This window comes from Oncorhynchus gorbuscha, linkage group LG05 (genome assembly GCF_021184085.1).
Source record: "Oncorhynchus gorbuscha isolate QuinsamMale2020 ecotype Even-year linkage group LG05, OgorEven_v1.0, whole genome shotgun sequence".
In the NCBI taxonomy this organism is placed as follows: domain Eukaryota; kingdom Metazoa; phylum Chordata; class Actinopteri; order Salmoniformes; family Salmonidae; genus Oncorhynchus; species Oncorhynchus gorbuscha.
Window position 1 is genome coordinate 60,005,985 of NC_060177.1, and position 15,946 is coordinate 60,021,930.

The 15,946-nt window shown below is 44.0% G+C and overlaps 2 protein-coding genes across 6 annotated transcripts; both read left to right on the forward strand.

The window, feature by feature from the left end:
* The first annotated feature begins 2,246 nt into the window (after nt 1-2,246).
* On the forward strand, nt 2,247-13,453 carry rnf34a (ring finger protein 34a). 3 transcript variants are annotated; one of them, XM_046350494.1, is made up of 8 exons: nt 2,247-2,385; nt 4,629-4,847; nt 6,574-6,951; nt 10,498-10,560; nt 10,733-10,934; nt 11,062-11,091; nt 11,327-11,371; nt 12,062-13,453. In XM_046350494.1, the coding sequence occupies exons 1-8, from the start codon at nt 2,380-2,382 to the stop codon at nt 12,247-12,249; spliced, it is 1,131 nt and encodes a 376-aa protein (XP_046206450.1). In that variant the 5' UTR covers nt 2,247-2,379; the 3' UTR covers nt 12,250-13,453. The 3 variants fall into 3 exon arrangements, with proteins under 3 accessions (XP_046206450.1, XP_046206453.1, XP_046206451.1); XM_046350497.1 differs by having other exon boundaries at nt 6,628-6,951; XM_046350495.1 differs by lacking the exon at nt 11,327-11,371.
* A 44-nt stretch (nt 13,454-13,497) lies between these two features.
* On the forward strand, nt 13,498-15,275 carry LOC124036217. Of its 3 annotated transcripts, none has more exons than XM_046350493.1 (2): nt 13,498-13,591; nt 13,700-15,275. In XM_046350493.1, the coding sequence occupies exons 1-2, from the start codon at nt 13,580-13,582 to the stop codon at nt 15,053-15,055; spliced, it is 1,368 nt and encodes a 455-aa protein (XP_046206449.1). In that variant the 5' UTR covers nt 13,498-13,579; the 3' UTR covers nt 15,056-15,275. The 3 variants fall into 3 exon arrangements, with proteins under 3 accessions (XP_046206449.1, XP_046206447.1, XP_046206448.1); XM_046350491.1 differs by having other exon boundaries at nt 13,513-13,591; nt 13,628-15,275; XM_046350492.1 differs by having other exon boundaries at nt 13,532-13,591; nt 13,664-15,275.
* The last annotated feature ends 671 nt before the right edge of the window (nt 15,276-15,946 follow it).

Here is a 15,946-nt window from a genome sequence, read left to right on the forward strand (position 1 = left end):
TTGGGATGCCATATACTTCCTGTAAAACACAGTCCTTGAGTGGAAATAAGACTGACTTATATTCATTTCCAAAAATGATACCAAGGAAAACTGTTCAATACAGGAACCTGCTTTGGAGACCTCATTCCTGTCTCTCAAAAATATGGTGGTATCATCAGCCAGTTGACATAATTCTAATTCCATGCCAAGTGCTGAAATACATTGAAAATTCCCATTCTTGATATGAAGAGCCATAAATTGAAAATGGACAACTTCCCTCTTTGATACAGTATATAGCCTACTCTCGATATAAACATTGTGTCGTTTTAGGTGAACTGTAGTCAGCAGAGGGCCCCCAAATCTATTGGTAATGCATTACATCAGTGTCTTTTTAGAAACAGCTGCACTGAAATCCCTGATTGTCATTCTGTTCAAGAACATACTACAAGAATGATCTGCTTTCGTCCACTATTTCCCATATTTTTCCCCAGGTGAGTGCACAGGCCCTACAAATCAACATTCAGGGCCTCTAAGAAAAACATTCAATTAAAATCAATTGAATCCAAATGTTGGGGCATGTATGTCATTATTTTTCTATGGAGGAACAACAGTGCGGCTCTGTCTATAGAGTGATAGTGGAAGCACTATAGACCACATACACTAATGTTAGCAGATATTAATTTAATTGGACTATTTCAGATTACTACTTCTCAGTGCCACAGGTGTCACTACAGACCCTGGTTCGATTACACGCTGTATGACAACCAGATGTGATTGGGAGTCACATAGGCTGGCGCACAATTAGCATAAAAGTAGACATCATGCAAAACCACAAGTCCCTGCAAGCTCCTGCACGTCATCTCTAGCTGCCACCTTTGCCAACAGGTATTGTGTCAGTTTAAAATGTACACAAGACAGTTCACTGAATTGTCAATTTAAAGAAATATAGCTTATGTACTATGACTCATACTGTAGTACTCTATACACATGCTGCGTTCAACCAATTTCAGAGTTCCTAGTTCCTGACTAGCACATGAATGGGGCAGAAGTTGGTAAAGAGCAACTACATAATTTTGAAGTTGACTGCAGTCAAAACTTCATGACCTTTAATCACGTGGTTTTTGTAAAGTTCATGCAGTCAGTCATGTAGGCACACAGGCAAGGATATTACTGCCAGTAAGATTGTACCTAAATCAACCATTTATCAGATCATCAAGAACATCAAGGAGAGCGGTTCAATTGTTGTGAAGAAGGCCTCAGGGCGCCCAAGAAAGTCCAGCAAGCGCCAGGACCTTCTCCTAAAGTTGATTCAGCTGCGGGATCGGGGCACCACCAGTGCAGAGCTTGCTCAGGAATGTCAGCAGGCAGGTGTGAGTACATCTGCACACACAGTTAGGTGAAGACTTTTGGAGGATAGACTGGTGTCAAAGAAGGGCAGCAAAGAAACCACTTCTCTCCAGGAAAAACATCAGGGACAGACTGATATTCTGCAAAAGGTACAGTGATTGGACTGCTGAGGACTTTGGTAAAGTAATTTTCTCTGATGATTCCCCTTTCTGATTGCTTGGGGCATCGGGAAAAAAAGCTTGTCCGGAGAAGACAAGGTGAGCGCTACCATCAGTCCTGTGCCATGCCAACAGTAAAGCATCCTGAGACCATTCATGTGTGGGGTTGCTGCTCAGCCAAGGGAGTGGGCTCACTCACAATTTTGCCTAAGAACACACCCATGAATAAAGAATGGTACCAACACATCCTCCGAGAGCAACTTCTCCCAACCATCCAGGAACAGTTTGGTGACAAACAATGCCTTTTCCAGCATGATGGAGCACCTTGCCATAAGGCAAAATTGATAACTAAGTGGCTTGGGGAACAAAACATCGATATTTTGGGTCCATGGCCAGGACACTCCCCAGACCTTAATCCCATTGAGAGTTTGTGGTCAACCCTCAAGAGGCGGGTGGGAAAGAAAAAACCCCACAAATTCTGACAAACTCCAGGCATTGATGATGCAAGAATGGGCCCAGATGTTACTTGACAGCATGCCAGGGCGGTTTGCAGAGGTCTTGAAAAAGAAGGGTCAACATTGCAAATATTGACTCTTTGCATCAACTTCATGTAAAAGCCTTTGACACGTATGAAATGCTTGTAATTATACTTCAGTATTCCATTGTAAAAAAAAAATCTAAAGAGACTTTGTGTAAATTAATATTTGTGTCGTTCTCAAAACTTTTGGCCACTACTGTACTTGACAAAATAGATCAGCTCGAACGCCCCCGCGGTCTCGCTTAAGCTCGAGGTGCTGGTGGAAAGAAGGGAGACGTAACGAAGTGAGGATCTCTGGGTTGTTGCAATGGTCAGATTATCAGTTTATTGCCACAAATTCCACAACCCGGAGGTGCTATGAAGGTACAATTATATTCCAAATATTTGTAGTTAATTCTACTCCTCAATTCTCAGTATGTTATTGCTGTCAAGCTAGCTAGCTGTAGTTGACTCTATATGTAGCATTGATGCTTAGTAACTAATGTAGCTAGCTATTAGCTACTGTCAGTATGAAGCTAGGTACAGCTTGTACAGCTTGTTGCCGAAATAGGCTAGCTAGTTAGCTACTTGGCTATATTGTATTATTTAACTGTATATGAGTTAGCTAGCTAGATTAAATAGTTTATTCAGGCAAATTCTCGATAACCAGTATTCATGTTCAATGTCAGTAGTATTGATGATTGTCCCCACCACCAAGGGAGAGTAACACAGTAATAGCTTGATGTTTTGCATCTGTGTCTAACGCTAGGCTACTAGCTAACACGGTCAGTAGATTGACTGTTTGTCTTGCCTTGTTTGTGACTGATATTTGTGATTTGAATGGATAGTTCAAATCCTCCCTCCTAGGAAGAAATCTTCTGGTCAATTATTGATTTTTGGAATGTATGTTAATTGTCTGTAGGCTGTTTGTTTTCTGCATCTGTAGAAATCCTAACGCTCATTGGGCATAATATTTAGTCTTTACAGTGGGAGTTCTAATGTTCATATACAATTATCAGATTGTTACCCACTTAATGCATTTTTAAAACGTTCTACCATCTATCTTCAATGAATATGCATTAGTAAGGATACAAACACATACTTTATTTAATTTAATCATGATACAATCTCAAACTTAGACAGCTGTGGTATTTTGCAGATATTAATGGATGATGATTGGTAGAACCTTGTGTATATTCAGATCAGTAGGGGACTCAATGCAGGTACAAGTCAATGTACACAAGCTGATTTACCAGGAGAAACTGCACCTTCAAGAAAACACCCCCACAACGCATCCAAAAAATGTAAATATATTTAGACTAACAGCAGCAGAAAATGGAACAGTATTACAACAGTATTACAACAGTTGTAATGGGGTGCGTGCTGGTGGCAGGGAAGTCAGGCGCAGGAGAATGAACTTGGTATAAACGAGCTGTTTAATAAGTATTCAAAACCTCCGAAAACCAAAGTGTACAAAATAAAATAAGAGGGTGCAAAACCCGTCGCTCACCAGAACAACTAGAACGCATACATACAAAAAAAACAATCACCGACAAGGACATGAGGGGAAACAGAGGGTTAAATACACAACATGTAATTGATGGGATTGAAAATATGTGTGATGGAAGACAAGACAAAACCAATGGAAAATGAAAAATGGATCAGAGATGGCTAGAAGGTCGGTGACGTCGACCGCCGAACACCGCCCGAACAAGGAGAGGGACCAACTTCGGAGGAAGTCATGACAGCAGTATTACAACAGTATTACAACAGTGGTAACAATAGTAGTACACCAATTTATGCACAAATTGATGTGTTGCCTGAGTAAATATATTCCTATATTTGACTACTGCACAGTACTATTGTTCATGTAACAGAGACTAGTATAAAAGTAATGGGCAAATGATAGGGCCTACGTTTGGAAACGGATTACCTCATTGATAGAGATGGGAGTTGAACTGAAATTGATTTTGTGGAATTATCTTCCCATGTTAATACAGGGGAATGCATTCTCTAGTATTAAATTGCCAGGGAACAGATATTTAGTTGTCATTTGCAGCCTCTCATCGAGGTAATTAGTCAGTTCGTTTATTCGATGCATGAATCATTTCTCCACTACACACCTTCACTTTCTCACACGTTCTCCCCTGCAGAAAAAAGTATCCCATTTAGAGAAATGTTGATAGGATGTGTTGGATGTAGGTCTATTAGGACCGGTCATCATGCAGTCCCTGGGCATGTCTAGTCTATTGTGCCATCGTCAGTCGCCACAGAGCTATGGGCTATGCTTTTCATTTCTTCAGCCAAAACAAAGTGACGTCTCCAGCCTCTCCTGTGGCTGCAATATTAAGAGTATAATAGCCTGTGTTACCTTGACCACTCTATTTTTAGATGTTTTCACACTTGTAATAACCTGTGTGCAATACATTGCGCCATCAAGCCAATCTGTTTGTAGGTATCACTGTGATAATGACTATAGGGTGTCTGGTGTTGCACAGATGGGTCCTAGCTCAAGGAGAGGAGGCTTGTCAACACTACAGGGCTGTTGCTGGTGATGTTTGACAGGGATAACTCCTTCTCACTGTGGAGCTCTGCAGTCTCTTAACACTGCCGTCTGTGTTCTCCAGGCGGGGGCCTCGTCCATGTGGGCTTCATGCTGTGGTCTGCTGAATGAAGTCATGGGCGCAGGGGCAGTGAGAGGCCAGCAGCCTGGGTTCGGAGCCGGTGCCGGACCCTTTCGGTTTGCCCCCAGCGCAGGATATTCCACATATCCGCCCACAACCTCAGGGAGCCCCAGCCTCATATGTAAGGCTTGTGGCCAGGCCTTCTCTGTCTTCAGGAGGAAGGTAGGTGTTGGGTTTGGGGACCATTGGGGTAGCTAGTAGACTTATTGTGTGAATGGCCTATGTCCCAGATGGTTAGAGGGTGTTTTATACGCTTTGGGGTGATGGCTAGGGTGTGTTTGATAGGCTTTGGGGTAATCAAGAAGGAACCTGTTTGGGTGTTTGAGCCATAGAATAGTTTATAATTGGTATTGACTGAGGAGACACTATAACATTTAATGCACTGATATTATTAGATATTTTGTTAGATCTGATCAGAGTAGCCCTTATATGTTTATTGAAACATACACACCCTACCACAGTAGGCCTACATGTTAAGTAAGGGCCCGTGTTGATTAGTTCCGTCCTTAGACGTAATCTGATGTGTCCTCCGAGGGAGCCAAGATAAGAGATGCTGAATACAGCCAGTTACGTCATGAGACTGCACTTACGAGCCCATGGCACAGCAGTGGTAATTGCTACACTCCAAATCAAATTGTATTTGTCACATGAGCCGAATACAACCGGTGAATACCTTATTGTGAAATGCTTACTACAAGCCCTTAACCAACAATGCCGTTTTAAGAAAAATAATCAAATATTTACTAAATAAACCAAAGAAGGGAGAGAAAAAGGGACACAATAAAATACCAATAACGAGGCTACATACAGGGGGTATCGGTACCAAGTCAATGTGCGGGGGTAGAGGTTAGTCGAGGTAATTGAGGTAATATGTACATATACGTAGGGGAAAAGTGACTATGCATAGATAATAAACAGCAAGTAGCAGCAGTGTAAAAGAAAGGGGGGGGGGGGGTCAATGCAAATAGTCTGGGTAGCCATTTGATTAACTGTTCAGCAATCTTATGGCTTTGGGGTAGAAGCTGTTAAACTATGTTGAGAAAACCACATGTTTTTGTTCTAATGTAGTCTGTGGTAAAAAATAAAATAAAAGACAAGGACTTAAGCTACTTCTTTAGTCTAGATTTAGATCAGTGTGAGGTTTTGTGGCTGATGCATGTTAATGCTATGGTCTGAAGTTAGGAGAATTTCTAGATAAGCACTGTGCTTCATCAAAGGTCTAACCAGAATTCATCAAATGGCAGGGGGAAGGGGGTCTGTTGTGATGACAGAGGGAGACGACGTCTCCATATTGCTGGGTTGAATTCCTTTACTCTGTCTGAACTGGTCCCTCTGCTGCTCTGCATCACCATACCAACACAGCGCTTAATCATGCCGCTTGCGTGTTATTACTGTTTGATGTTTGTGACATGAAATGAAGAACTGCCTGCCTCCCGTCCGACTGTCTGGAGAGGGAGGGGAACAGATGCACATGATTGAAAAAATGCAGTAACGGAAAAAAGACATCGACCTTCTGCTTCCTCATGGCTTATTTTGGGCTCCAATATCCCACATTCCTCATCTGTCCAACATAGCCTGTGAAGGTTTTATTGATGATTTCAGAATCTGTGTTGCTTTGTTCAGAACAAACGACCATTCAAGGTGTATAGAGGGAGATGTTTGCACCATTTAATAATTGAACGAGACATAATTTAATCTTCCATCTGCATGAATGTTTTAGTGGAGACAAGTTCTACATGCAGGATATTGTTAGCCTAGAGTACTGGGCAGGCTTTGTGGATCTTATTAAGGCACAGTGTGCCCTGGTGCCTACATTAGTCTGTGTCCATGTCACTAAGCCTGTCTCTCCACCTGCTTAATGCGCACACTCTATCTCTCTCTCCCCCAGCATATCTGCTGCGACTGTAAGAAGAGTTTCTGCACTCTGTGCTCTGTGCTTCAGGAGAACCTGCGTATATGTGCCACATGTCACCTGCTGAAGGGGACGGCCTTCCAGAGACCACAGCTGATGCGGCTGAGGGTCAAAGACTTGCGGCAGTACCTGCTGCTACGCAACGTCCCCACAGACACCTGCAGGGAGAAGGAGGACCTGGTGGACCTGGTGCTGTGTCACCAGGGGACAGGGGGGGAGGAGGACCCCGACAACCCCCTCTATACCCCGCCCCCCTCCGCCGCACGTTCCACCTCTGAGCTGTCTGCGCTCTCAGTCTCCGCCTCTCAGGGGGAAGCTCTCAGCAGGAGCGACAGCTCAGGGACAACCAACCAGGTACATGTGATGCAGGTAGAGAGTGAGTGTAAAATGTGTTACGTGTGCTCTGACAGTGACTGAGGTCTAAATTAAGAGATGACTGCTACAAATACCTGTACTTTGCCTGCTCAGCTGGTACAGAGAGCAGTAGAAGCTTTACTATGAATGGGAACATAGTAGTCCCCAAGGTATCAGTGGACTAAACAGCAGGTGATTCATCCTAATCCCTGCCTGGACTGGAAGGATTTATAGTGCTCTGTGGAGGTTTCTGTCTGAGTAGGCCTGTTGCGGTGACCATATTACCGGCAGACATTACCGCCGTAATATTCCACGTGACCGTTGAGTCATGGTAATCTCCTCTTATGCACTCAGGACTTGCATTGGTAGTGCCCAACTCACTAACGACCATCAGGTCCACTGGAGGCTGCTGATGTAACATTCCACTGATTCTGCTCCAGCCATTACCACGAGCCCATTCTCCCCAATTAAGGAGCCACCAACCTCCTGGGATCAGGTCCAAATGGCCTGGCTCTGTTGTCCCTCCATCAGGTCCTAATGGCCTAGTACTCAGTGTCTATTGTCCCTCCATCAGGTTCTAATGGCCTGGTACTCAAGGCTCTATTGTCCCTCCATCAGGTCCTAATGGCATAGTACTCATGGCTCTATTGCTCCTCCATCAGGTCCTAATGTCCTGGTACTCACGGCTCTATTGTCCCTCCATCAGGTCCTAATGGTCTGGTACTCAGGGCTCTATTGCCCCTCGATCAGGTCCTAATGGTCTGGTACTCAGGGCTCTATTGTCCCTCGATCAGGTTCTAATGGTCTGGTACTCAGGGCTCTATTGTCCCTCGATCAGGTCCTAACGGCCTGGTACTCAGGGCTCTATTGTCCCTCCATCAGGTCCTAATGATCTGGTACTCGGGGCTCTATTGTCCCTCGATCAGGTCCTAATGGTCTGGTACTCAGGGCTCTATTGTCCCTCCATCAGGTCCTAATGGTCTGGTACTCAGGGCTCTATTGTCCCTCGATCAGGTCCTAATGGTCTGGTACTCAGGGCTCTATTGTCCCTCGATCAGGTCCTAATGGTCTGGTACTCAGGGCTCTATTGTCCCTCCATCAGGTCCTAATGGCCTGGTACTCAGGGCTCTATTGTCCCTCCATCAGGTCCTAATGGTCTGGTACTCAGGGCTCTATTGTCCCTCGATCAGGTCCTAATGGTCTGGTACTCAGGGCTCTATTGTCCCTCGATCAGGTCCTAATGGTCTGGTACTCAGGGCTCTATTGTTCCTCTAACCACACTGACATCAATGCAAATACACTTATCATCAAAACAGTATTGCGATTTTAAAACTCACCTCACTGTGATTGATCAATTTGAAGAAAGAAGTTCAACAACCTGTTGAAACTGAGTGGAGAACATGTTTGTTGTGGATGTTGTTTCACAGCCAACGAAATGGACAGTGCTTTCTAAGGTGACGATTAATTCAAAACACTCATTTACATTTACATTTAAGTCATTTAGCAGACGCTCTTATCCAGAGCGACTTACAAATTGGTGCATTCACCTTATGACATCCAGTGGAACAGCCACTTTACAATAGTGCATCTAAATCTTTTAAGGGGGGGGTGAGAAGGATTACTTTATCCTATCCTAGGTATTCCTTAAAGAGGTGGGGTTTCAGGTGTCTCCGGAAGGTGGTGATTGACTCCGCTGTCCTGGCGTCGTGAGGGAGTTTGTTCCACAATTGGGGGGCCAGAGCAGCGAACAGTTTTGACTGGGCTGAGCGGGAACTGTACTTCCTCAGTGGTAGGGAGGCGAGCAGGCCAGAGGTGGATGAACGCAGTGCCCTTGTTTGGGTGTAGGGCCTGATCAGAGCCTGGAGGTACTGAGGTGCCGTTCCCCTCACAGCTCCGCTCATACGCATATTAGAGCTGATGCATACTCATAGGCCTATATACTGTATGAGCCCATGCCTGAAAATAAACACGGAATTTAAAAAATGATTGTGCCATTATACAATACATAGCCTAATAGTCTACCGCATATTACGCGTGGCAGAAAAACAAAATGATTTTATGTAATTGGTCCAGCCTATACTCCAAAATTAGTAATCCCCTTTGAGTGTGGACTGTATTATCATGCATACTGGATAGACTGGTTACCTCATGCTACACTCCAATCTTTCTATCCATGAGTCTGGGAGAGAACATATAGGCCTAGGCGATGCCGTTGGTTCATTTATTGTGTAGGGTGGCTTACAGAGTAAACCTACAATTGTAGATAATTTTTATTTGATTTTGAATAGCTTAGTAATAGGGATTTTTATAATCAATAGGCTGACCTATTACCTTTAGCTACAGAATATCTCAAACTTCCACTGATATACCATCTGGTAATGAAGGGGGTCTCATTGTCATGGAAACCCCTCACAGCGAAGCCTTTTATCATACTGGGACATTTCCAGGAGCCTGTTTTGGAGCTAGTTCTCCCGTTTATACAAGCCATGACCTTCTCTCCTTTATACCCTCCTTTATATCTCCTCCCCTCTCTCCTTCATTCCTTTCTCGAGCGAGCAGAGTCGGGGTTTCAACAGTTTAATGAAATATGTTTTGTTACTATTGATGTTCCCGAACAGATTTCACTTGGTTTCCCAAATTTAACCACTGGGTAGCTGCACGAACAGGGTTAGAGAGCCCATGGCATAGAGTTTGGGGGGAATATCACCTGTCATGCAGCGAGAGGCTGCATGCACCTCAAACAGTGGTTGATGAAATCACCGGAGTATCTTACCCGGCATGAGTGAAAAATGCATTTGAGTGCAAACAGGTGACATGTATTTGTTCACCTGCTCGTGTTCCTGCCCATTTGATAATGAGCCATTGTAAATTGAAACAAATTTGACATAATATTGAAGACAAAATTAAATTGATATAATAGTCTTGATGGGTGAAAATATGATCACTTGATGAGAGAACAGCAGTGTGTAGCCTGAGGCAAGGAACAGAGCACAAGCTTTTTTATGCGACTTTCTCAAATCATCAATAGACTGTAGTCGCGTCATGCAGCCCATATATGTTTTGATTTCTAATACATTTGTATCATTCTCAAATAAAGTTGCCAAATAACTCTAAACCTAGCATATATAGGACCTGTTTCAAACGACAACTTTTACGCTCAACATAGCCACTTTATATGCACACTCGCTCCAGAATAGGAAATAATGGCACAGAACTTATAAGCATATCTTGTCTGATAAATGACCAAGCCTATGGCATGGCGCATAACCAGATAACATACAGCAGGCCAACTCGTATTCTGTTCTTCTTACATTTTCGGCCTGCCTAAAATAGTGGAGTTATTGTGATGGTGTATATTAAATAGATTTGACTTTTTAAAATGTAGATGTTCCAAAGGCTCGCACCAGTGACTTGTATGCCTGGAGATGCTAAACGTGTTCATGCTAATTGACGGTCAATTACCGTGAGACTGGTAGTCTATTGCATGACAATAACCGGCTGACAAAGTGGCCCTCCGTCTGAGTCATGTTTGTTTTGTGTGTACAGGATATAGGCGACGCCACGTCTCTCTCCCTCCTGAACCTGGCACCCAGTGAGCACACACCAGAGGTAAATGATAAACCTCACTCCTAGTAGGCTGCTAACTGTAGAAATATGTCCTCTCACAGCATCTGGAGCTTATTCAGAGGGGTGCAACATTCTCCTGTCCTATTTGACCCTCTCTTTCCAGTGCAGTATGTGTCATGTATGTAATGGCTTATGACTCTCCTCTCTCCTGCAGGTGAGCCCTCAGACGCGGCCGCGAGCGCGGGCCTCTCTCTCAGACATCTCCAGCCTGAGGGACATCGAGGGCCTGTCCGTTAGACAGCTGAAGGAGATCCTGGCCAGGAACTTTGTCAACTATTCAGGCTGTTGTGAGAAGTGGGAGCTGGTAGAGCGCGTCAGCCGCCTGTACAGAGAGACGGAGGAGAACATGAAGTCATGTGAGTAGCAGTGAGCCTGGTTCCAGATCTGTTTGAGCTGGCTTGCCAACTGCCATTTTGTTGTTTGCCCAACAAAATGGTGTGCAGTAGTTATTTTATCTAAATGTGTTTTCTTTCTTTCCTTCAGTGGAAAACGTCAACACAGCTATAACTGCAGGTAAAATGTCACTCCTCTGTCTATCTTTTGTGATGATATGTAGTCTCTGGAACAGGAATGGAAAGTACAGCTACTTGACATGTAAACCCTTCAGTCCTCGTCAATGATATTCTATCTCAGAGTTCCTGTATCCCATCAATGCTTTGTACCAGGGGTAGATGATGAGTTGATTTCTGTAGTACAAAAATAACATAATCAGTATTTACTGACTGTTGCTTTACTCCTTCCACACAAGTGGTGGCCTTGCCCCCTCCTCCCATCTGCAATGGAGGGATTGGAGGTAAGGTATCTGAAAAGGGCACATTTTCCCCTGGTCTCTCTTACTGTTGACCTGGTCACTCCTACCATCTCATGGCCCCTCAGCCTGCATGTAACACAGGCATCCTACCTCATACACAGCCCTCAGTCATGCATGCAGGAAGTATCACCTTACTTACTACATGTGGTCCCACTACTACTACTACTACTACACATCCATCATGCTGTCTTTGTATCTTATCCATACCAAAGGTACCTTCATGCCATCTGAGCATGTCTAGTTATTGGAGGTTCTCAATGCCCCTATTCATTGCCAAGTAAGAACCAGTCACCCATGTGCCATCTTTAAGTTTATTACCTAGAATGCCAAGATGTCTGTTAATAACTTCACACACACATTTCTAATAAAGCTAAATGAATTCACTGATACACTGTCAGGTGATGAAGGGGGTCTCATTGTCATGGAAACCCCTCATAGCGAACATTTCCAGGACCCTGTATGATGCTTGCCCTCTGGTTTATACCAGCCATGACCTTCCTAAGATAAGGCACTCTGGATACAAGAGCGAAGAGATATTTTAGTGTGCTCTCTCACTGGCAGTGCCAGTCTCTTCTACCTCTTCAGGGTTTGACATCATCATTGCTCTCTTCCACTCTGATCTGTATGGAATGTCTTGTTCTTCTCTGATTCCTCCCCTCTGTCTTCCTCCAGATGGGGAGAAGGCCCAGCTGACCAACGTGGATGACAACCTGTGCAGGATCTGCATGGACTCCGTGATCGACTGCGTCCTCCTGGAGTGTGGTCACATGGTCACCTGCACCAAGTGCGGCAAGCGGATGAGCGAGTGTCCCATCTGCAGGCAGTACGTTGTGAGAGCCGTGCACGTCTTCAAGTCCTAATGTCTCAACCCACCACTTCCACCATGTCACATCTTCAAAACATTCACCTCCAGAGAAACAGATCTGTGTTGTTCTGTCCCAGTTGTGTGTTCTGTTGTTATCCCCTGAAACGCTTACATTATTTGTAAACTTGATCATCAATTTGAGAAATGCAGTGTGTTCATTTTTTCCCACTTCATTTCTTTCTTGGGACGAATCAGTGTTTGACCAATGAAAAGGAGGGCAGCAGTCTACCCTTTATATTAACCCATTCCATTTCTAAACACATAATAATAATAATAATATATGCCATTTAGCAGACGCTTTTATCCAAAGCGACTTACAGTCATGTGTGCATACATTGACGTTTTCTCATCTACCGTATTTTTGTGTTATTTTTTTGCTTACTTATGTTGACTTTTAAACAAGAATGTGAGCCGTGTGTGTACGTACCATCGTTCCCAGGTACCTACAGAGTGAACCACTAATTGTGACTGTCCCAATGACCAAACCGTATCATGTAATGTCTGCCCATATAGAGGTCTATTTTCATTTGGAAGGAAGTCTCACATTTGTTTTAATTCTGTCATAACATCTTAGCACTGAATGTTAAGATGATTAAGAAAACGGGTGCTAAAAACGTTCATGTTTTTCCTGTTTTCCGTTTGTTAGTATACCAACTTAAAATTGTGGATATCGTCTGTCTGAAAACATTTTATCTCCCCCCAAAAAAACTTCAGGAAATGACCATATTTTCCCATTAACGGAAATACAATTATGAAACTTCAGAAGCTATTTCGAATACATTTTCTTGGTCCTAGAGTCAAATGTTCAGAGTACAACATTGAGGGGAGTTACTGTTTTCAATAGATGAAAAACACAACTAAATGTAAAAAAAGAAGCATTATGAGCACGTAATTCCATCAGACAGCCAAAATATGCTTAGAATATTTTCAGTTCTCTTTCTTGGAAGTGGAGAGAATATTGTCTTTTTAATTAATACATTGTTGTAGTTAACACAACTAATCAAATATATAGCTGCAAGTTAACTGCCACTTGTGGAATATAAAGTATATTGAGGAAAAGTGACTTGCTGTACAGTTGCATATAATGTTTCATATCAGTATGAGATGTACATATCTATTTTTTTCCATTTGATTTGAATGTGTAATTGAATTGAAGATTTCCCTCAGATTAGTTTATTAAAGAGTAAGGTTTCACTGTCCGGTGGATTGAAATGTGTTACTGCATTGGTTTGCTTGAGTGGTCTGTCCTCAAATGAGAAGCAGAGCATGATGACAGTCTGTATGGTTGCATCCAAAATGGTACCCTATGGGGCTTTAAACAGTACATGGCACCCCATGTCCTATGGGGCTTTAAACAGTACATGGCACCCCATGCCGTATGGGGCTTTAAACAGTACATGGCACCCCATGCCCTATGGGGCTTTAAACAGTACATGGCACCCCATGCCCTATGGGGCTTAGAACAGTACATGGCACCCCATGCCCTATGGGGCTTAGAACAGTACATGGCACCCCATGCCCTATGGGGCTTAGAACAGTACATGGCACCCCATGCCCTATGGGGCTTTAAACAGTACATGGCACCCCATGCCCTATGGGGCTTAGAACAGTACATGGCACCCCATGCCCTATGGGGCTTTGAACAGTACATGGCACCCCATGCCCTATGGGGCTTTGAACAGTACATGGCACCCCATGCCCTATGGGGCTTAGAACAGTACATGGCACCCCATGCCCTATGGGGCTTTGAACAGTACATGGCACCCCATGCCCTATGGGACTTTGAACAGTACATGGCACCCCATGCCCTATGGGGCTTTAAACAGTACATGGCACCCCATGCCCTATGGGGCTTTAAACAGTACATGGCACCCCATGCCCTATGGGGCTTAGAACAGTACATGGCACCCCATGCCCTATGGGGCTTTGAACAGTACATGGCACCCCATGCCCTATGGGGCTTAGAACAGTACATGGCACCCCATGCCCTATGGGGCTTTAAACAGTACATGGCACCCCATGCCCTATGGGGCTTTGAACAGTACATGGCACCCCATGCCCTATGGGGCTTTAAACAGTACATGGCACCCCATGCCCTATGGGGCTTAGAACAGTACATGGCACCCCATGCCCTATGGGGCTTTAAACAGTACATGGCACCCCATGCCCTATGGGGCTTTGAACAGTACATGGCACCCCATGCCCTATGGGGCTTTAAACAGTACATGGCACCCCATGCCCTATGGGGCTTTAAACAGTACATGGCACCCCATGCCCTATGGGGCTTTAAACAGTACATGGCACCCCATGCCCTATGGGGCTTTGAACAGTACATGGCACCCCATGCCCTATGGGGCTTAGAACAGTACATGGCACCCCATGCCCTATGGGGCTTTAAACAGTACATGGCACCCCATGCCCTATGGGGCTTTGAACAGTACATGGCACCCCATGCCCTATGGGGCTTTAAACAGTACATGGCACCCCATGCCCTATGGGGCTTTAAACAGTACATGGCACCCCATGCCCTATGGGGCTTAGAACAATACATGGCACCCCATGCCCTATGGGGCTTAGAACAGTACATGGCACCCCATGCCCTATGGGGCTTTGAACAGTACATGGCACCCCATGCCCTATGGGTCTTAGAACAGTACATGGCACCCCATGCCCTATGGGGCTTTGAACAGTACATGGCACCCCATGCCCTATGGGGCTTTGAACAGTACATGGCACCCCATGCCCTATGGGGCTTTGAACAGTACATGGCACCCCATGCCCTATGGGGCTTAGACCAGTAGTGCACTATTATAGGCCAAGGATAGGGTTCCATTTTGGACATAGGCACTGAGATTGGGTGGAGAGGTTTCCTGCTCTTAAAATACCAAGCACTGTACTGTATCACACAGTGAACTCCCCTTTGGAAGGGTATGCTAAACAAATTGTGCAAGGTCTGGTCTTTGTATTTGGGAATGTTTAACCTTTTATTTTGGTAATTAAAGATGAATTACATTAGTTTGACTTCGTCTACTTGTCTGGTATGTTGTGATGCCCAGACCACTTTGTCTTGGCAGGCCTTTGAAAAATGCAATTAACAATTTGATAAATGGGAAATTGCTTCAGGAAAATTAATGCAATCCTGTCAGGTGAACTAGTGTTTAGAGTGCTAGATTATGCCGTTGTCTACAAGAAGACAGCTGCAGAGAGCAGCTTCCATGTGACAAATGCTGAATGGAAAAATACAAGCATGGTTGATACATGATCTCAAGAGTTGGGTGAGGGGATTCCAAAAATATGTCCACATGCCAATGTTATTTACTGCTCATTGAAAGCAAAGCCACCCGAGATCACCAGTGACCCTGGCATTTAGGAAATACTCTGCCCTATCAAAAAGGTCACAACTGAGGGTCAAAAATGTCATAGTATGAGAAGTCAGATTTTATACAGAGAAATATACTTTTAATGACAATCATAGCACTTGGTTTTAGATTTACAAATATAAAACTACATCATGTGCATCTGTGTGGCCAACAGCATTCACTTGACATTGTACGCCACAATCACAACACATAAATAATGACAATTATATTATTTGCACAAAACCACAGATATGATTATGGATGATTACTCAAATATAAATAAAGAACATTTAAAATAATGACTAGATCTGTCAATCTTGGAATTAATGATTG

Bases quoted from the DNA above. Each gene is read 5' to 3' on its own strand.
- rnf34a (XM_046350494.1), top strand. The intron at 10,935-11,061 runs GTGAGTAGCAGT...TCTTTCCTTCAG, and splicing joins GGAGGAGAACATGAAGTCAT to TGGAAAACGTCAACACAGCT. The intron at 11,372-12,061 runs GTAAGGTATCTG...GTCTTCCTCCAG, and splicing joins CTGCAATGGAGGGATTGGAG to ATGGGGAGAAGGCCCAGCTG.